Here is an 18,613-nt window from a genome sequence, read left to right as displayed (position 1 = left end):
GTTGAGAAGGATTCTGAGGCCATATCTAGGCCACTGGTATGGGAGGGGCGTGTTTGCCATGTCTAGATGAGACGGCCCACGATGTCTGTTTGAGCCTGACAAGTCTGCTGCACTGTAAGCTTTCCGAGGGCCAGGATAGAACCTACGTTTGCAGCCAATACTTGGGCAGACCTTGAGGTCCACTCAGGTCTCCAGCCCTGGCATCTCGACAGCTCCCTAAGCCTCTTCAAGGTGCTCAGCTCAGAGCAGAAATCCAGGGAGCTCAAGGCTCCCACTGGGGGGTATTGGGAATTCAGGTCCCCGTGTGGCCTGCGGATGTGCCTGGGAGGCCACCTGGCAACACTCCCCAGTTCCCCAGCAAGCCGCTCCCAAGGATGCAGGCCCCTTGGGACCTCTGCTTCCTTTGTCTACACCGTCTGTGGCTGCCGGGAGGGGCCGGGGGCCCGGGGCTGGGTGCCTGGGACAGCACAACTGCTCTGACAAGCTCCTCCCCACCTGTCCACTCTCTGAACTACAGAGGCCCCACAGGTCAGCATCCACACCAGGTCACAGCACTTTTCCCAGGGCATGGAGATGAGGGTCAGCTGCTCGGCCTCTGGATACCCTGCACCCCACATTTCCTGGAGCCATGAGGGTCATGCCCTGCAAGAGGACAGCAGGTGAGGGCTCAGGGCTTGGAGGTCTGGGACTGGGAACAGGTGGACTCCCAGGGGACCTCTCCGAGCCTCAGTCTTCTTAACTATTAATGTAAATGGGGGAGTAGCATTTGCCCTGCCTTCTTCCTGGGATGATGTGAGGCTGAGGAAAGACATCACTTGGGAAACATAACAGTGTGGGCTCAGGGGTCAGGAGCTACAGCTGCAGAATCCAACAGACCTGTACTTGAATTCTGCCTCTGCCATTCAGGCTGTGTGACCTTGGGCAAGTCACCATACCTTTCTGAGCCCCATGAATGAAAAAAGAACATACGTAAAGTGCTGAACACACAGCCTGGCACAGAGCAAGGGGTCAGTGTAGAATGGTGTCACCAGTGATGTCGTTAGTTCATTTGTTATTAATAATGACTGGGGCAACCCCATGTGACCCGACCTAACCAGCCCCTTGCTGTTGAACACGTTTCATGGCACGACTCCAGAGTCCGCGTGGATGCCCAGGGAACCCTGATCATTCAGGGAGTGGCCCCAGAGGATGCTGGGAATTACAGCTGCCAGGCTGCTAATGACGTTGGCACAGACGAGAAGACGGTCACCCTCTACTATGCAGGTACTCGGGTCAAGGGTATCTGCAGGAGAAGGATCTCCAGCCCATCCTCCCTCCCTCCCTCCCATCCCCAGATACTTACTGAGCATCTACTTTGTGGCAGGCACTGGGGCTACAGCAGTGAACACAGGGTCCCCATGCAGGTGGAGCTTATATTCTAATGGGGAGGCACAAAGCAAACATGCAAACAGATAAATAAGGTACTTTCAGATGGTGAAGGTACTAGAATGAGCGCAGAGCAGGGTGGTGTGATGGACCAGACCCTTGCCGCAGGTGGGAATGGGAACAGCATTCCAAGCAGAGGGATCGGGTGGGGCAAAAGCCTGGAGGTGGGAATGAGTCTGGGCTGCCCAAGGGGCTGCAAGGAGGCTGGCTGGAGTGAGGGGGCGGTGGAGGGGCAGGCAGCCCCTGTAGGGCCTTTTAGAACCTTGTAGGATTTCGGCTTTTATCTCAAGATCAATGAGGAACAAAAGGGGGTTTGGTCCCGGGAGTAACTGGCTTTGTAGAAACCAGCCGAGGCTACATCTTTCTGGGGTGACTGTCCCGGTTGGTGGGGCTCAGCCCCACCTTGTCCCCGCCGCCCCTCCCCCAGCTGCATTCTCTCTCTAGGGAGTCTGTGGGTTGGTCCCCAATTCCCCATCTGCTCCCCACACAGACCCACCGTCCGTCTCGGCCACGAATGCCGTGGTGCTGGCCGCCGTCGGGGAGGAGGCCGTGCTGGCGTGTGAGGCGTCCGGGGTGCCTCCGCCCCGGGTCATCTGGTATCGAGGTACACTGGGCGGGGGGAGGGGCCCGTGGACGGTCCCACTGGGGCCCTGGAGGGTCAGCTTTCCAGGACGGTCGTGGGCGGGGGGCACCCCGAATGGGGTGTCTGGAGAGAGAGGACCGTTTCTGGCAGCCCCACTCCCATCCCCAGGCCAGCGTCCACGCGGCTAATGCAGGTTGGCTCCGTGGTTAGGAGAAGGATCTAGAATAGACCTCGATTTGAATTCTGGCTCCCCTGGGTGACCTCAGACAAGTGACTTGGTATCTCTGAGCCTGCTTCCTTCGCTGGAAAGTCTAAGATAGGTGGTTGTATGAGCATTAAATGAGTCCACGTGTGCAAATTGTTTAGAACGAGCCTGGCACACAGGCAGGGCTGTGTTCTTGATGGCGGTGACGATGGCGATGTGGTTGTCTGAGAACTAGCAGTAAAGATAAGAGGGCTGTTCTCAGGCTCTCCTGAGTTAACGAGTGTAGAGGGTCTTGTCTGTGCCAGACGCTGAGCTGGAGTTTGATTGACAGGAGCTGCTCTTGCGCCCACACCAGCGGCCCTGGGTCCTGGGGCTCCTGCCTCAGACGTTCCAGGGGCAGAACACCGGGCTCCTTCTCAGGCACAGGCACCTCCCACCGGGATGCACTCCAGCCTTTGCAGCACCTGTCTGTGGTCTTGTCAGAGCCTCACCTTGACACTGACAGGCAGAGTTAGCTCAGAGTTTGAGCATTTCGTCCATGGTCACCAGCTAGTGGTGGCAGAGACCTCGGGACTCCTTACTCTGTGCTCAGGTCACTGCCCGTGGTGGCTGAGAGCTCTACCAGCCCAGCCTGGGAGCCCCTTTATAAAGGGGGATCTCTCAATGGAATGTGGCTCGGCCTCAGAAAGGAATGAAATTCAAGCTGTACAATGATGAGAATGCAGTTACCACTTAAAAATGGTTAAGATAATAAATTTTATGAGTTTTATTTAAAATTAAATTAAAATTTTTCTTAATTTGACTCCTATGGCAAACAAACAAAAAAAAGAATGAAAAAAAGGAAAAACAATCAGGCTCATAGCAGCTGCTGTGTAGAAATTTCCCCCTACTTCTAATTTGCTGAATGGAGAAAAAAATCTTTTATTTATGATATTTTCAGAGACATTTGCTCTAGTATGGTGCATTTAAGTAGTAAAAAGGTAAAAGAAAAAAATTTTTTTCTTAATTTGGAAAAAAGGAATGAAGTTTTGACACAACATAGATGAACCTCGAAAACATTATGCTAAGTGAAATAAACCAGACACAGAAGGACAAGTATTAAATGATTCCAGTTATTTCAGTGGAATCTCATATATGAGATGCCTAGAATATGCAAATTTATAGAGACCGAAAGGAGAATGGTGGTTGCCAGCGGCTGGGGGACGGGGAAATGGGGAGTTAGTGTTTAATAAGTAGAGTTTCAGTTTAAGAAGATGAAAACGTTTTGTGGATGGGTGGTGGGAATGGCTGCATGACAATGTGAATGTACTTAATGCCACTGAATTGGACACTCAAAATGCTTCAAATGGTAAAATTCTGTGTTATGTATATGTATGTACCACAATTTTAAGTGTAAAATATTAAGTTGTAAAAAGAGTTCAGAATCAGGGTGGTCCCTCAGGCCTCAGAGGGGGAGGCCTGGAGTTGGGGTAGGGAAACAGTGCACAAGGGAAATGAGAATAAGGCCTCAGAGAGGCAGAACTGGGGGGAGAGTGGTCATCTCCGTGACCCTGGGCTCCTCCCAGAGCTGATCCAAGCCTCAGTCTGCGCCTGAGCAGAGGGTGGGGATCCAGGAGGGAGGCCCAGGCAAGGAGTTCTTGGGTGATGAGCCTGTCACATGCAGGGGAACAGGCTGAGACTCACTCGTGGTCAACAAAGGGGCTCAGGGAACTGGACCCAAGGGTGCTGACTTTAAAATTGTGATAAAATTCGCCTAACATAACATTTACCCTCTTAACCATTTCTAGGTATCCAGTTCAGGAGCATTAAGTATATTTACATTGTTGTACAACCATCACCACCATCCATCTCCAGAGCCCTTTACATTTAGCAAAACGAAAAATCTGTACTCATTAAACAATAGGGGTCGTGATTCTGGGGGGAAATCCTTCCTTCACCCACACCCCTCCAAGGTCCCTGCTTTGTGGAGTTGCAGGAACCCAGGGTCAAGAAGGCAGCCTGATCCCCTGGCCTCCTGTGTTAACCACGGGTACCTGCCTGATGTTTTCTCATCTTTGGTCCAGAGGGTCTTGAAATGATTCTGGCCTCTGAGGGCTCCAGCTCTGGGATGCTGCGAATCCCGGTGGCTCGGGAGAGGGATGCTGGCGTCTATACCTGCCGAGCTGTCAATGAGTTGGGCGATGCCTCTGCAGAAATCCGGCTGGAGGTTGGACGTGAGTGTACACCTTGTCCCCACTTGCCCTGCCCCTCCTGCCTTCCTCCTTCCCCGTCCCCCACCACCTGCCCTATTTCTGAGCAGGGAGGAGAGAGTGGGACCCTGTAGCCTGCCAGTGGGGAATTTGCATCATTTGGATCCAGAGCACGTGGGATGGGGATTTTAGAGGGAGATGGTGTATGTGTTACCTCTTGCTGCGTAACAAATTGCCTTAAAACTATGTGGCTTAAAACAATAAGCATCTATTGTCTCACGGTTCTGTGATTCTGGGAGTGGCTTTGCTGGGTGGTTCTAGCTCCAGGTCTCTCATGGGATGGCAGTTAATACCTTGGCCGGGGATGTGGTCATCTGAAGGCTTGACTGGGGCTGGAGAATCCACCCTAAGTTCACTCATGTGGCTGTTGGCAGGAGGCCTCTGTTCCTTACCCAGATAGGCTTCTCCAGAAGGCTTCTTGTGACATGAGTTTTCCCAGAGAAAGTGAGTCAAGAGGGATAGAGATAGAGATAACATCCAAGATGGAAGCTGCAGTCTTTATAACGTCTTGGAAGTGACATACCATCACTTCTGCTATATTCTATTGGTCACACAGACCAACACTGGTATGTGGTGAGTGGGAGGGACCACTCAAGTGTGAGAATCCCAAGAGGCAGGGGTCACTGCCCATCACAGAGATAGTTTGGTTCCAGCATGGGTGTCGTCATATCCTTGAGACCTGAGTTCCAGTCTTGTCTTCACCACTTACCATCTATGTGCTTTGGTCAAATCATTGACCCTCAGTTTCCCCATCTGTAAAATGGATCTGACCACACGACTTCCTTTGTTGGGTGGCTGTGAGGCTTCAGTGAAATCAGACACACAATGCTTAGCACAGGGTTTGGCCCATTGTGAGTGCTTAATAAAGGGAGAAGCTATTATCCCCTTTTTACAGATGGGAAGTTTGAATTCTTCTGTGGCTGATGCATGGCCTTGGCTGTGATTGTCATGAGGTCTAAGTTCCAGGCCTGGATCCTGGGCACTGGGAATTGCTCGGAAGTTGTGGGCACAGCTCCTTGGCCTGCTGAGCCGGAGCGGATTGTACTCTGAGGGTTGACTGTAGCCATGACGGTAGAGGCAGGTGCTGGGAATTCTAGGGAAGTGCAGAGAATAGAGAATGGGCTTGCCTGGGCCAGGTGGGATGGCCAAGGGGCTCCCCAGGGAGGCTCAATCAGGAGGGTCTGGCCCTGGGGGAGGTGGTGCCTACTCAGGCTTGGGGATCCTCCCCATCTGTTCCATCATCTATTCCTCCAACATGTGGTCACCTGGTAGCCAGGCCCTGTGCCCCAGACCCTGTGTTGGGGCTACAATGGCATCTGCCTTTGTGTTTTTCTCCGTGTCCAGAAGAGAGATGGTAAACAGACCATTAGAATACTGTGTACTGAGAATTTGGAAGTGGCATCCTTGGGTCCTGTGCCCAGAGAAGGGGGCTAAGCCAACAATGGAGGCCGGGAAGGCTTCTTGGAGGAGGTGATGTCTAAGCTGAACCCAGAAGCAGTCAGGTGACGAGCTGGGGAGCAGTGTTCCAGGCAGAGAGGACAGTGTTCCAAGCAGAGGGAACAGCATGTGCCGAGCTCCCCACGGCAAGAGGAGCAAGGCAGCGAGTGAGGCATAGAGAGGGTGGGGAGGGGATGCCGGGGCAGCTGCCCAGTTTTGGGTCACTCCCGGCCTTGGGCTAGAGAGCCTGGTGGAGTTTGGGCTTTGTTCTGTGGAGGCGGTAGAGATTTCTAGGGAGGAGATTGATGTGCTCAGACTTTCCCTATCTACAGTGCACTGTGTGGCTGAGCTCTTGGGTGGGGTGGGGTGGGTATGGAAAGCCATAGGAAAGCCTAGAACTCCTTGGGCTAGGGAGCCTGGTGGAGTTTGGGCTTTGTTCTCTGGAGGCGGTAAGAGATTTCTAGGGAGAAGATTGATGTGCTCAGACTTTCCCTATCTACAGTGCACTGTGTGACTGAGCTCTTGGGTGGGGTGGGGTGGGTATGGAAAGCTATAGGCCTAGAGCTTGATAATAAAAATATAATAAGTCTTCCATGAAATCTGCCACATGCCGGGCCAGCTCTAAGCACATTTCATATACTAGCATATAATCCTCATAACAACCTTTTGAGATGGGTTCTACATTATCCCTTTTATAGATGGGGACAACGAGGCACAGAGAGGTTAAGTGCCTTGCCCAAAGTCACACAGCTGGTGAGTGGCAGAGCTGAGACCTGAACCCAGGGTCCGGGCCTTTAGCCCCTGGACTTGATCCTGATGCTCCCGGCAAGGAGGGCTTGGATGTTGCTTCCGCACTGTGAGCCTCGGGCTCCTCACCTGCAAGATATTTCTGGATGTTGTGTGAGTGAGAGATAAGAAAGGCCTCGGATACAATGGGCTCTGACAAATGTCACTGTCCTTGTGATTAGTCAGTAGGTTCTGGGTGAGCAGAGAGGGTGCTCCAGGGAGGGCTGCCCTTGGCATTGTTACAAGCAGTCATCCTTTGCTCTGTGCTTAATTTCTGTCCAGCAAAACTTTATTTCTTTGGAGCCCAGGCTGACATGCCTGTTCCTTCACCTGTTAGCCATTGGTCTTGGGGTCTTTTCCCCAGGTGAGAGGTGGCGGGGGATGGCTGGCATCCCAGAGGCAGGCTTCTGGGGCACGGGGCCACTGGTGGCCTCTGGCCTCGAGGTCAGGGACAGCATGGACAGTGGCCCAACACTTGTGTGTCTGGGGCGAGCTGGCCTGGCAGCAGTGGTGGGAAATTCAATTTCCTGCCCATCTGGGTGGCAGCTGTGTTGCAGCCTTCCTGGCCAGGCTGGCGGAGCCTGCCAGAGCTGAGAACGCGTGGGCACTGTGCCCACTTCCTGCTGTTCAGCTGGGAACTGGCTTCCTGGTGGTATTTGGGGCACAGGGAGGACGGCAGCCTCCTCCTGTACTGCCAGCAGGTGCCTGTATTTGTGGACCAAGCCTGCGAGGTGATTTTGCATCCCCTCTGGACTTGGCATTTGGCTGATAAGAGTCCTGGATCAATGTTCTGGTCCTGCTGCTTGTTTGGCCAAGTTATTTACCTTTCTGAGCCTCACTTTCATCATCTGTAAAATGGGGATGATACTGATAGAGGCTGTTCACAAGGACCTTAAGAGATTTAATGAGATAATGTGCTTCACTCAGGGCTTGAATAGAATACATAATCAGTGCACGGCCTGTGGGCTGGACCAGGCTGACAAGGGCCTGGCGAGGCAGAGTGAGGCGGAGTGATTATCACACGGCTGGTGACTGGGCTCCACGGGTCGGCACCCGCTCCTGGAGCTCAGTGCTGTTTCTATTACTTTTTTTTTTTTTTTTTTTTTTGCCACGCCACTCGGCGTTCGGGATCTTAGTTCCCTGACCAGGGATCGAACCCATGCCCCCTTCAGTGGAAGTACAGACTGAGTCTCAACCACTGGACTGCCAGGGAAGTCCCACTCTTTCTATTACTTTAAAACTGCCCTTGGGCTTCCCTGGTGGCGCAGTGGTTGAGAGTCCGCCTGCCGATGCAGGGGACATGGGTTCGTGCCCCGGTCCGGGAGGATCCCACATGCCGCGGAGCGGCTGGGCCCATGAGCCATGGCCGCTGAGCCTGCGCGTCCGGAGCCTGTGCAATGGGAGAGGCCACAACAGGGAGAGGCCCGCGTACTGTACCGCAAAAACAAAAAACAAAAAACAAAAAAACTGCCCTGAGCTAAGTTCCCTTTGCCCTGCTGGATTTCCCTCTAAATGGATGTTCACTCAGCCCTCTTTCTATCCTCTCGTTTTAGTCTCTGCTTCTTATTCCCAATTTGGAAGCCCCTGATTGCTGGGTGAGTGAGCAGGGGAGCTGGGGGTGTGCTTTTGTGGAAGCAAAGACCCTCTGGCCAGCCTGGGGGAGCAGGAGAGAAGCAGAGCTGGGCTCTGTGGCCAGTGTGGTCAGTATCTGGGTGGCTTCTCTATCAGGCACAACAGGCAAGGGCCCAGAGCCCCTGATACTTTTAGGACTGCTGGACAGGGCTCTGATTTTATTGCCATCAGAAGAAAAAAGTGAAGAATAATAAATAGATTAAAAACGAATCCAGATTGTGTTTGTCTTTATAAACAGTCATAAAATATCATTTAAAATATTTTTTAGGGAGGAGAGTCATCCTGCAGCCCTGGCCAATGGGGCTGTGGCTCCAGGCTCGACCGAACGATCTTTCTATGGGGAAAGGAGTCTTCCAGGGAGGCGGATGCGGAGGCCATCCCCAGCGTTGTCTCATTCACAGATACCCTGGAATTCCCCCTAAATGCAGGGCAGGGCCTGAGGCCAGCCTCTCCCTGGCCACCCTGCCTGTCTACACAGTCTTTGGGCCTGAGACCCCCTCCCTCTTCTGAACAAACTGAGTCAGGACTGATTGGAGCTCTCCTTCCTGAGCTGGTGCATCCCCACCAGCTCTGCCCCAGGGCTCTGAGCCACAGGAACTGGGGGGATGGCGGAGGAGGCTGGCAGGCTACAGGGTCTCCAGACAATGATAAAGAGTCCTGGAACTTTAAGGTGCTGGAATCAGGGTAAAAATAGTTCCCTCCTTCTGGATGGGGAACTGAGGCTCAGAGTGGTGAAGGGGTTCATCCACGGGTGTCCAGTGGGGCAGGGGTGGCAGGGGGGCCCTGCCCAGGCTTCAGGCCTTCAGGCTGGTGTCCCTTGCCCTGGGGCCCAAGTAAGAGGAAGGGACGGCATCACCTCTGTCAATTTCACTTTGCTGGGAAATCCCTAGGGGTGGAGGGAGTGGCCCAGCAATGCTGTTAAACGAAGTCTCAGCCTTGGCCACACCCTCCTGCCCTGCCCCCTCCCAGCCTGGTGGCTGGCATCCTTGGTGGGGCTGTTCTGTCTTCTGTGGTGTTCCCAGTTCCCCCGCACAGAGCTGCGTCCCCGCAAAAGCGCTGCAGCTGTCAGGTGATGAGACCTGGGCCTCTCCAGGGAGCACGGTAGCTGCTGTGATGTCTGGCTGTCTCTGGGCACTTGCAGCTCCTGACCCGGAAACCTGCCCAAGGTCAAGGCAGAAAGGGCTATCCATGGGGAAATCCGGTGGCTGTGAGGCCAGCTCACAATCCCTCCCTGTCGAAGGTCACCTGAGTCTGTGAGGAGAGGTCTTCGAGCCTGAAAGCAGAGGCGGCTGAGCCTCACTATGGGACCCTGGAAAGGGCATGGGGCTGGGAACCCGTCCCCACACCCGACATGTGGCAGGATCAGGGTGGGCCCCGCCCCCGCCCCTCCCCTCCCTCGGGCTTCAGTCTCCCATCTACACAGTGAGGAGACCAGAGGACCTTCAGCTGTGGTGTACAGGATTCTGAGGTCCCGCCTTATTTGGGGGACTTCAGTGAGGGGCAGGGGGATGGCTGCACAGGAGACGGAGTCACAGTTTTCTGGACAGGATGTGAATCGGGATTCACCTCTGAAAGAAGACAGAAGAGATGCCAGGTTACCCCTGAGTACTAGGGGGTACGGGGGTGCAGTGGCTGAGAGCTTGGGTCTTAGCAGCAGCCAGACCTGGGCTCTGATCCCAGCTCTGCCACTGACTTTGAGCTGCACCTGGGGCAGGTTCCTTAATCTCCCTGATCTTCAGTTTCCACATCTATAAAATGGGGTTGTGATAATACCCACTTCATGAGTTTACTGAGGCCATGAATGAACTCTAAAAGCACCATCACCATGCCTGTCATTTAGTAGGTTTTCCAAATGCTACCCTTTGTACATGTTATTTGCTTACTATTATAAGTCAGCTGTCCTCTCTCAGGGGAGGAATTCAGGACGAGGCCTGCCTGGAGGAGGGAGGTTTGAGCTGGGCCCTGCCGTGGGCTGGGCAGAGCCGGGGAGGCAGGCTCTGGGGGTACCTGGCCCTGGAGCTGAGCCACGGCTCTGCTCAGGATGGGAAGAGGGGAATAGCAAAGCTCTGCCCCCGGGGCCAAGGCTCTGCAGGACCAGTGACGCCATCTGAGGCACCTAGATGGAAGACTTTCTTGGATTCTGAGCCGAGGCAGCTGCCAGGCCCCAAATGAGGAAGAAAAGCAACTCGTGGGTGGTGTCTGAGGTTGGGTCCAAGACTGTCTTCCTCCTTGCAGTGATTTTCCAAGTTGTGCTTCTATCTCCCTGGAACTTCCCTACTCCCTGAGGCCAAGAGGGAAATTTGATGTCATGATTTGGATGGATGGGGGAGATTTCTGGAGAGAGACAGCAAGAAAAAAAGAGGTGGAGGTTTTTCCACAATGCTGGATGCAATGGGTTCAAAACAGGCTGGGGACCTTCCTGGTTGTGGGTCTGGGGACAGGGACCTGAGGACAGTGCCCAGAAGCCTCAGGGAACAGGGCCTGGACCTGTCTGGCATTGGACCTGCTTCTGGCCAGCAGAAAGGTGTAAAGGATCATGAGCTTCTGTTTTGGGAAATAACTTATATCCATGCCCACTCCCCCCACAAATCATAAAAGTAAGACAATGCTTAGAAAAAAAGTTTGGAAGAAACACTACAAACCATTAACAGTGGTTACCTTGTGGAAGGGCATGGGATTTCGAGTGTGTGCCGCAAAAGTTAAGGAAATAAATCCTCGTGTGTTGCTTGGATGTTTTATAACTCAGGTGAGCAGGGCTGCCCTTGTTTGCATCTGTTATCCTGGTGTCATTATTAATATGGCTCTTTTCACTCTTAAGTGTCCCATTTGGACCATAAAGTATAAGGTCAAGTTATTTATAGGCTTGTTTTGATTTTATAGTAGAGATTTATGTGCTTCTTAGAAAACGTTCAACAGCAGAGAAGGATGAAGCAAGGTAAAGATGAGCTAGAATCTCCCCGCGAAGTTGGCTCTTGGGGAAATGGTTGCCGGAGTCTAGGAGACCCGTGAAAGGAAGCTCCCGTGGCCCAGGAAGAGGGCAAGGGAGGTGGCGCTCAGAGCTGGTGGGCCTCCTGTGGCTGAGGGTGACTTGCAGCCCCTCTGAGGTGGGCTTCCCAGGAGGTGTAAAGAGAAGAAGCAGGAATGTTGCTCCCCCGTATGGCTGGGCAAAGCGGGGTCTCTGAGACCCCATGTAGGGTGTGAGGACTCCATCCTGCCAAAGGGCACTTGCCCTGCCTTATCATCCTCAGGAGCTCTTCAGGGTGGACCCTGCCAAACTCCAGTTGGCCCTGGGAGCCCTGGATATGAGTCAGGCTTATGAGGGTGCGGCTGGAAGAGGGAAACCCCCCCAGCAACCAGAGGGGAGGCAGTCCTCCAAACAGTGCCCTGGGGGCTGGGTGAGGCTGACCGCTCACCTCCCTGCAGATGCGCCCCAGCTGACAGAACTGCCCCAGGATGTCACCGTGGAACTGGGGAGGAGTGCCCTCCTGGTGTGTGGGGCCACGGGCCGCCCGTCCCCTATGGTCACCTGGCGCCGTGGAGATGGCCAGCTGCTGGGGCCCGGGCAGGGCAGCAGGACTGGGCGGCCCGATTCAGGAGTGCTGTTCTTTGAAAGTAAGAGATTGGGGCTGAGGGAGGGTGGGCAGGGGAGACAGAATGGCTTCCAACACCCTCAGCCCCCAGACTGGGTGGCCGGGAGCAGGGTCCTGACCCCCAGTGCTGACCATAGGTCAGGCTGTTGCAGGGTCATATTTCAGTTGGGTGACTCTGGTCACGTCATCCCACTACTCTGCACTGGTCACAGTAGTGATAATGACAATACCTACCACCTGGGTTTAATAACAGGCCACCTTAAGGAGCTATTGCGTGAATAATACACGTAAATCCCTTAGCGCAGTTCCTGACACATATTAAGTGTCATATGTGGTAACCATCATCCTCACCATCACCATCACCACCATCCTCACCATCCTCACCATCACCAGCATGATCATTACCACCATCCTTACCATCTTCACCATCACCATCATCCTTACCATCCTCACCATCACCATCATCCTCACCATCACCATCATCATCACCACCATCCTCACCATCCTCACCATCACCACCATCATCATCACCACCATCCTTACCATCCTCACCATCACCATCATCCTCACCATCACCACCATCATCATCACCACCATCCTTACCATCTTCACTATCACCATCATCCTCATCATCCTCACCATCATCACCATCACCACCATCCTTACCATCCTCACCATCACCATCATCCTCACCATCCTCACCATCACCACCATCCTCACCATCCTCACCATCACCACCATCGTCCTCACCACCATCATCATCGTCGCTACTACTGCTTCTATTTACTACGTGCCAGGCCGGATGCTGAGCACTGTATTTGCATTATCTATTGACCCCTCCCAATCACACTACAGGCTGCAGTTATTGATAAATTATCCCCATGCTACACATGAACAAGCCGAGGCCTTCTCACCCTTCCAAGGCCTGCCTGTATCCCCCATCCCTCTCCTCCCTGCCATCCCAGCCCTCCTACTTAACCTCCGCAGGGCCAGACTGTGACAAGGGTGCGTCTGCATCTGGGGAGCTGGAGCCTGTGGGGCCTGGAGCTGTGCTCTGACAGTCAGGCCTGCCTCTTTCCTGCCCCTCAGGTGTGATTCCTGAAGACCAGGCCCCGTATGTCTGTGAAGCTCAAAATGTCTTTGGGAAGGTCCAGGCAGAGGCCCACCTCCTTGTGACTGGACATGGTTCGCTGGTGGATCTGGAGAGGAGGGTTTGGGGGGACACCAGGCACCCCAAGAGACACCCCCCCATGACTGCCCATCCTTTGGGATAGGTGTGTCCACAGCCAGCTTCTCCAGGAAGAGCATCTGGACCCCTCCTTCCTGGGCAGTGTGCCCCAAGAAGTGCGCCCTTTGACCCTTTGGGGTCCCCAATCCTGATGCTTCCGCTGGTTCCCTGGGGAGGAGACAGTGGGGCGTGGGGGCCTCTGTCCCCCGGATGCCCACCCACAGGAGTCTCGTGTACCCCACTGTCTCCTCTCCCTATAGCACCTCCACAGATCGCCAGCAGCGCCTCCACCGTCCGGGTGCTGGAGAGGCAGCCCGTGTCCCTGCCCTGCATCATCCTGGCTGGGAGGCCCCGCCCTGAGAGGCGCTGGCTCAAGGCCGGCCAGCCCGTGAGTGCAGGGCCCCTCTGGGCGCAGGGGAGGAGGGCGCTGTCACATTCACACCTCGGTCTCTGCGGTTCCCCTGTTTTGGAATGTCCTCTTCCTTCCTGCTTCTTTCCAGAACCTTCTCTGATAAGGCACTGATAGCATCCTTCACCCTCTAGAGTCCTTGGCCGGAGGAGCCTGTGCATCATTAGTGCTGTGGGCAGGGGCACAGAGGCAATGCATTCGTCACCCCCGTTCGGATGATTCCAGGGCAGAGACGTGACCCGAGCGGCTGAACATCTGCCCCAGCTGCCTGGCACACTGCTGGGTGCACGGGGGCTGCTTCGCCCATTCCCATCCATTTGGTTTTCTTTATTTCCCTCTATTTCCTTTCTGCCATTCACTCCTTCTTTGCCTCTCCCTTTTCCTCCATCCTTCTGGCCTATCCTCAGACATCCCGTGGTCCTTGTGCCCTGAAAGCTATAAAAGAGGTGCCCTCGTCCCAGCAGACAGCAGACGCTAGACACCCAGAGAGGCAGTGACTGTGTGACCAGATGGCTGCCCTGGTCCCGGGCCTGTTGTTCCAGTCCCTGATGCAGTGCAAACAGGGTCCAGCTCCCGGAGCAGGGAGGCTTTGCTGAGGCTGCTCGAGTGGGTGACTCCTTCCGCAGCCTGTGTCATTAGATGTGACCCCGAGGAGGACCCTGCCTGGGCACGTAGGCTGGGGCGGTGAGGAGCCTTCATCAGTAGAATCCGATGGGCATGTGGGGAGGGGTGGCCCTGGGCCTTGTCCACACCAGGACAGGAAGTGGCTGGAGACGCAGAGCTTGTTTAGTTCAGTGGGGACACTGGGTGGACCTGCGCCTGCCCAGCTGCCGAGTGCAAGGGGCAGAGCCCGCCTCAAGCTCACTCAGCCTGAAAGGGCCTGGTACCGAGACAGCCCAGGAGCCTCTCCCGGAACCGGCGTGCAGAATGTGCAGTCGGGATCGCGGGACAGGGACAGGGAGGCTTAAAGCGGGCTCAGGCCTGGTGGAAAGGTTTTGGGGCCCCTCACCAAGGATGGACTGGCTGGACATCTTTATAGAGGTTGCCCCAGGCCCCATTCTGGACCAGCGCCACCTGCCCCACCCCGGTTCTGATGGAGACATTCCGGGGCAGCCACCAAGAGTTGCTTTCTCTGCTTCTCTCTCTGGAACCACATCTGATGCGGCCACGCCTCCGCTCTGCTCTGCATGGCTCTGTTCTCTCCCCACAGACGGGTTGTCCCTCCTCTCTGTGGCCTCAGTGTGCAAGGGCCTTGGAGCTTCAGCCCCGACTCAGTAAAGGCTCTGGCTCCAACCCTGCACTCCTGGAAGAGGCTCCCATCAGCCCCCTTGGGTCAGGTGTCTTGCCCTGGACCAGTTGGCCCTGGGAGAGTGGGGTCAGCGGGGGGCTGGAGGTCAGGCCCACCTGGCCCTGAGGGTCTGTGGGGGGGTGGATGAACATCAGGGAAGGGGTAGGAGCATCACCCCCCCCAGATTCCCCCACCGTCTCCAAACCCCTGGCCTCTCTGTCCAGGCTGCTCCCTGCTGGCCCGGTGGGCGGTGAGGTTTCTGGGGTGCTCTCTCTTAGCTGGCTCTGAGTGGGGCCCTCAGCCCAAGCTGGTGCTTCCTCGCCCTCACCAGCTCCCACCGGGCAGCCAGCATTCCGTCCGAGCAGATGGCAGTCTCCACCTTGACCAGGCGCTGTTGGAGGATGCAGGGAGGTACACCTGTCTGGTCAGCAACACGGCCGGCTCTCAGCACAGGGACGTGCAGCTGGTTGTCCAGGGTGAGTCCCGGTGGGGTGGGGGCAGGATACGATGGCGGAAGGCACCGGGGGGGGGAGCTTGACCTTAAACATCTTTGTTTAGACAAATTGCACAAATAGTACATATTCACTGTAGGAAATTTAGAGATTGGACAACCTCCCCCCCCAAAAAACCCAAAACCCAAAAACAAAACCAAACAAACAAAAAGAAACCTCCCTTAATCCCAGTAGCTAAGAAGAACCAGAATAATTTTACGTTTTGGTGTGTATCTTTCATACTTTATACACACATGAGTTTGCACATGTACATATACACACACTGTATATATGTATATAATATATACATTGTATATACTCTTTAGATATGTTGTATATAAATTATTTTTGCATGATATATATTCTTTATATAAATTAGGTATAAATCTTTTGTGTACACATACATAGAAATAGTTAGAAACCAACTGGAACTAGGTAATATTACTACTGTCTTGCAACCTGAGTGTTTCTTGTGACAATGTTTTATGACTCTTTTCTGTCAGTAATACTCAGAAGCAGTGGTTTAAGGCTGCATGTCCCCTGTTTGGATGAGCCAGGAATGTCGAACCTGTCCCCTAGTGTCCTGTTTCTCACCAGCATGATCACCTGGGGATAAACATCCTCATGCTCCACCTCTGCCCATGTGACCAGTTCTTTCCCTAGGATAAGCTATTGTTGTGGAATTGAGTTTTGACTCACAGAGATTGCACACTTTTAGGGCTTTTCGTGTATTTTGCCCAGTTACTTTCCCACCCACAGCATTGGAGAGTCCCTGTTTCCCTTCACCCACCCAACCAGGTACCACCGTTCTTTTTAATGTAAAACAAGAAGTTTAAACTAAGTCTGGTTATGTTTTGTCATTTACTGCATATGTTAATATCCTCTTTTTGTTTGTTTGTTTCACTTGTTTTATTAAAACCCTGAGGGATGAGCGGGAAGAACTCATCATTCCCCATTTTGTAGAGGAAAACTGAGGTGCAGAAGAGGCTGGGCTTAGAACCCAGCTGTCCTGTCTGTTCATAATTCCAATTAATAAGAGTGATCAAAGGTTGGGCTTGTGTCATGTGCCAGACCTCTGAGAGGTTGTGTGCAGGTTTCACTTAATTTTCCTAACTGCTCCAAGAGGTGGTTTTAAAAGACTCCATGCTTCTTTGAAGTTAAGGAAGCTGAGGCTCCGAGCTGGAGGTAACTCACCAAGTCACAGGATCAGCAAAGGCTGCCTCTGTAGAAAGCCTCACCCCCTAACTTCCCACCCTGCCGCACAGCCTCCTCTGTGCAGTGGCGATCAAGCCCATCTCTCTTGGCTAATTTCATTTCCATTCAACAAATGCTAATCGACTTGCTGGCTTTTGCCACCTGGGAAAATCCAGAAGTGCATTTCCCACCCTAAAGGAACTGAGTGTTACCGTCAGAGCCCTTGGCTTCTGACTTTCCCTCCCGGTTCTGGTTTTTCCATGCCTGTTTCCCCCTCCCCTGCTCCTCTTGGAGACATCCCCCCTTCCCGCCCTGTTTTAATGCCTGCAGATCTGGATGATGCCCAGGACGGATTTTGCACTTATTTTCAAGTTCACTGTGTCCTGTGAACACTATTTTCTGCCGTTTCTCATCCGTCCATCCCCAGAGAGTGAGCAGGGAATTAGGGTTAATTTAGCTTTTTAGCTGATCAAGGAATACGGGTACCAAAAGATTAAGTGGTTTATCCAAAGTCCCACAGTTAAGAAACGGCACAGCTGGTTCCTAAACACAGGCTGCCCTACGTCTGGGGCATGAATTTACAGCAGTGGTGGCTGTCTTCTTCTGTTAAAATTGTTTTTTTAAAAAAAATCATGATAAAATAGGGACTTCCCTGGCAGTCCAGTGGTTAAGACTCTGTGCTTCCACTGCAGGGGGCACGGGTTCCATCCCTGGTCAGGGAACTAAGATCCCACATGCCACATGGCACGGCCAAAAAATAAAAAAATTTTAACAATCATGGTAAAATATACATAATATAAAACTTACCATTTTAACCATTTTAAAGCCTACAGTTTGGTGGCATAAATTAAGTGGCATAAGTGGCATTCACATTGTTGTGCCACCAGGTTTGTTTGCCCAGTGCACCGCAAACCAAAAGGCTGAGATGCTGAGGTTTGCAGCGGAGAAAGGATGTATTCACAAGGCAGCCAAGCAAGGAGACAGGAGAACAAACTTCAGGTCCACCTCCCCACAGGCCAGGGGCTTGGGGTATTTATGGGATAAGGAAGTAGGGTGGTCTTAGGCATGGGGAAAGGTGATTGCAGGTAGGGAAAAGGTGAGCTAGTCAGTGTCCTGTGCAGGTGTATCTGGGTTACATGCTTCTTCATGGGATGCATGTTCAAAAATGGAGGCGCCTAGCATGATCTGACGGTGGGGTTTTTGGCCCTCTGATGTCAAAAGGTCATCCACCAGATACCTGTGCAGGCCCAGTTTTAGGGTCTGTGGTCCCAACCAGTCTTAGCTGGCTTGAGCTCAAACTAGACACCAAGTTCCTGGAAAACAACTCAGACAAACATCTTATTGTTTAGGCTACATGAAGCTTGGAGGGTCTGCAATTTGCAACGAAACAATTAAGCCAGCTTGCTCAGTGAAGGCGGGCTCAAGCAGAGGGGTTTTTAGCAAGCTGTAAGACAAGCCAAGAATTTCTGTTAACCCCATGGGGCACAGTTTCAGGATGGTTTTTTTTAACCTTATGGGACACGGTTTCACAACCATCACCACCATCCATCTCCAGAACTTTTTCACCTTCCCAAACTGAAACTCTGTACCCACCAATTCCCCATTTCCCCCTCCCCTAGCCACTGGCCACCACCATTTTGCTTCCTGTCTCTATGAATTTGCCTGTTCTAGGTATCTTGTGTAAGTGGAATCATGCAGTATTTGTCCTTCTGTGTTTGGCTTATTTCACTTAGCGTAATATTTTCAAGGCTCCTCCATGTTGTAACATGAATCAGATGTTTATCCCTTTTTAAGGCTGAATAATATTCCATATGTACACATCACATTCTGTTTATCCATTACCCTCTGTTTGGATTGTTTCCACCTTTTGGCTGTTGTGAATAATGCTGCTATGAACTTTGGTTTATGAAATTGGTTTGTTTTTAAAAGTGCCACCTAGAATCCAGCCCACTGCCACCCACCATATCACCAATGAAGGCGTTCCAGCCTCTCTCCCCTGTGTAGCCTCAGGAGTGCCCACCCCTACCGTCACCTGGACCAAGGTAGGTGAAGCCTGTTACCACAAAGGTAACCAGAGAAGTAGGCCCAGTGCATCA

At 53.0% G+C, this 18,613-nt stretch overlaps 1 protein-coding gene across 1 annotated transcript in view; it reads left to right on the top strand.

Moving 5' to 3' along the window:
• HMCN2 (hemicentin 2) overlaps positions 1-18,613 on the top strand; it is a 148,713-nt gene that overhangs the window by 38,921 nt on the left and 91,179 nt on the right. The window contains exons 12-20 of the mRNA XM_060101560.1: positions 518-659; positions 1,136-1,263; positions 1,916-2,029; positions 4,277-4,426; positions 11,741-11,929; positions 12,997-13,092; positions 13,396-13,523; positions 15,164-15,308; positions 18,447-18,559. Coding sequence (XP_059957543.1) covers positions 518-659; positions 1,136-1,263; positions 1,916-2,029; positions 4,277-4,426; positions 11,741-11,929; positions 12,997-13,092; positions 13,396-13,523; positions 15,164-15,308; positions 18,447-18,559 — 1,205 coding nt within the window. The remainder of the gene's footprint in view (positions 1-517; positions 660-1,135; positions 1,264-1,915; positions 2,030-4,276; positions 4,427-11,740; positions 11,930-12,996; positions 13,093-13,395; positions 13,524-15,163; positions 15,309-18,446; positions 18,560-18,613) is intronic.

The sequence above is a fragment of the Mesoplodon densirostris genome, chromosome 6 (assembly GCF_025265405.1).
Source record: "Mesoplodon densirostris isolate mMesDen1 chromosome 6, mMesDen1 primary haplotype, whole genome shotgun sequence".
In the NCBI taxonomy this organism is placed as follows: domain Eukaryota; kingdom Metazoa; phylum Chordata; class Mammalia; order Artiodactyla; family Ziphiidae; genus Mesoplodon; species Mesoplodon densirostris.
Note: the sequence above shows the minus strand (reverse complement) of the source record. Positions and strands in the feature narration are given on the sequence as shown.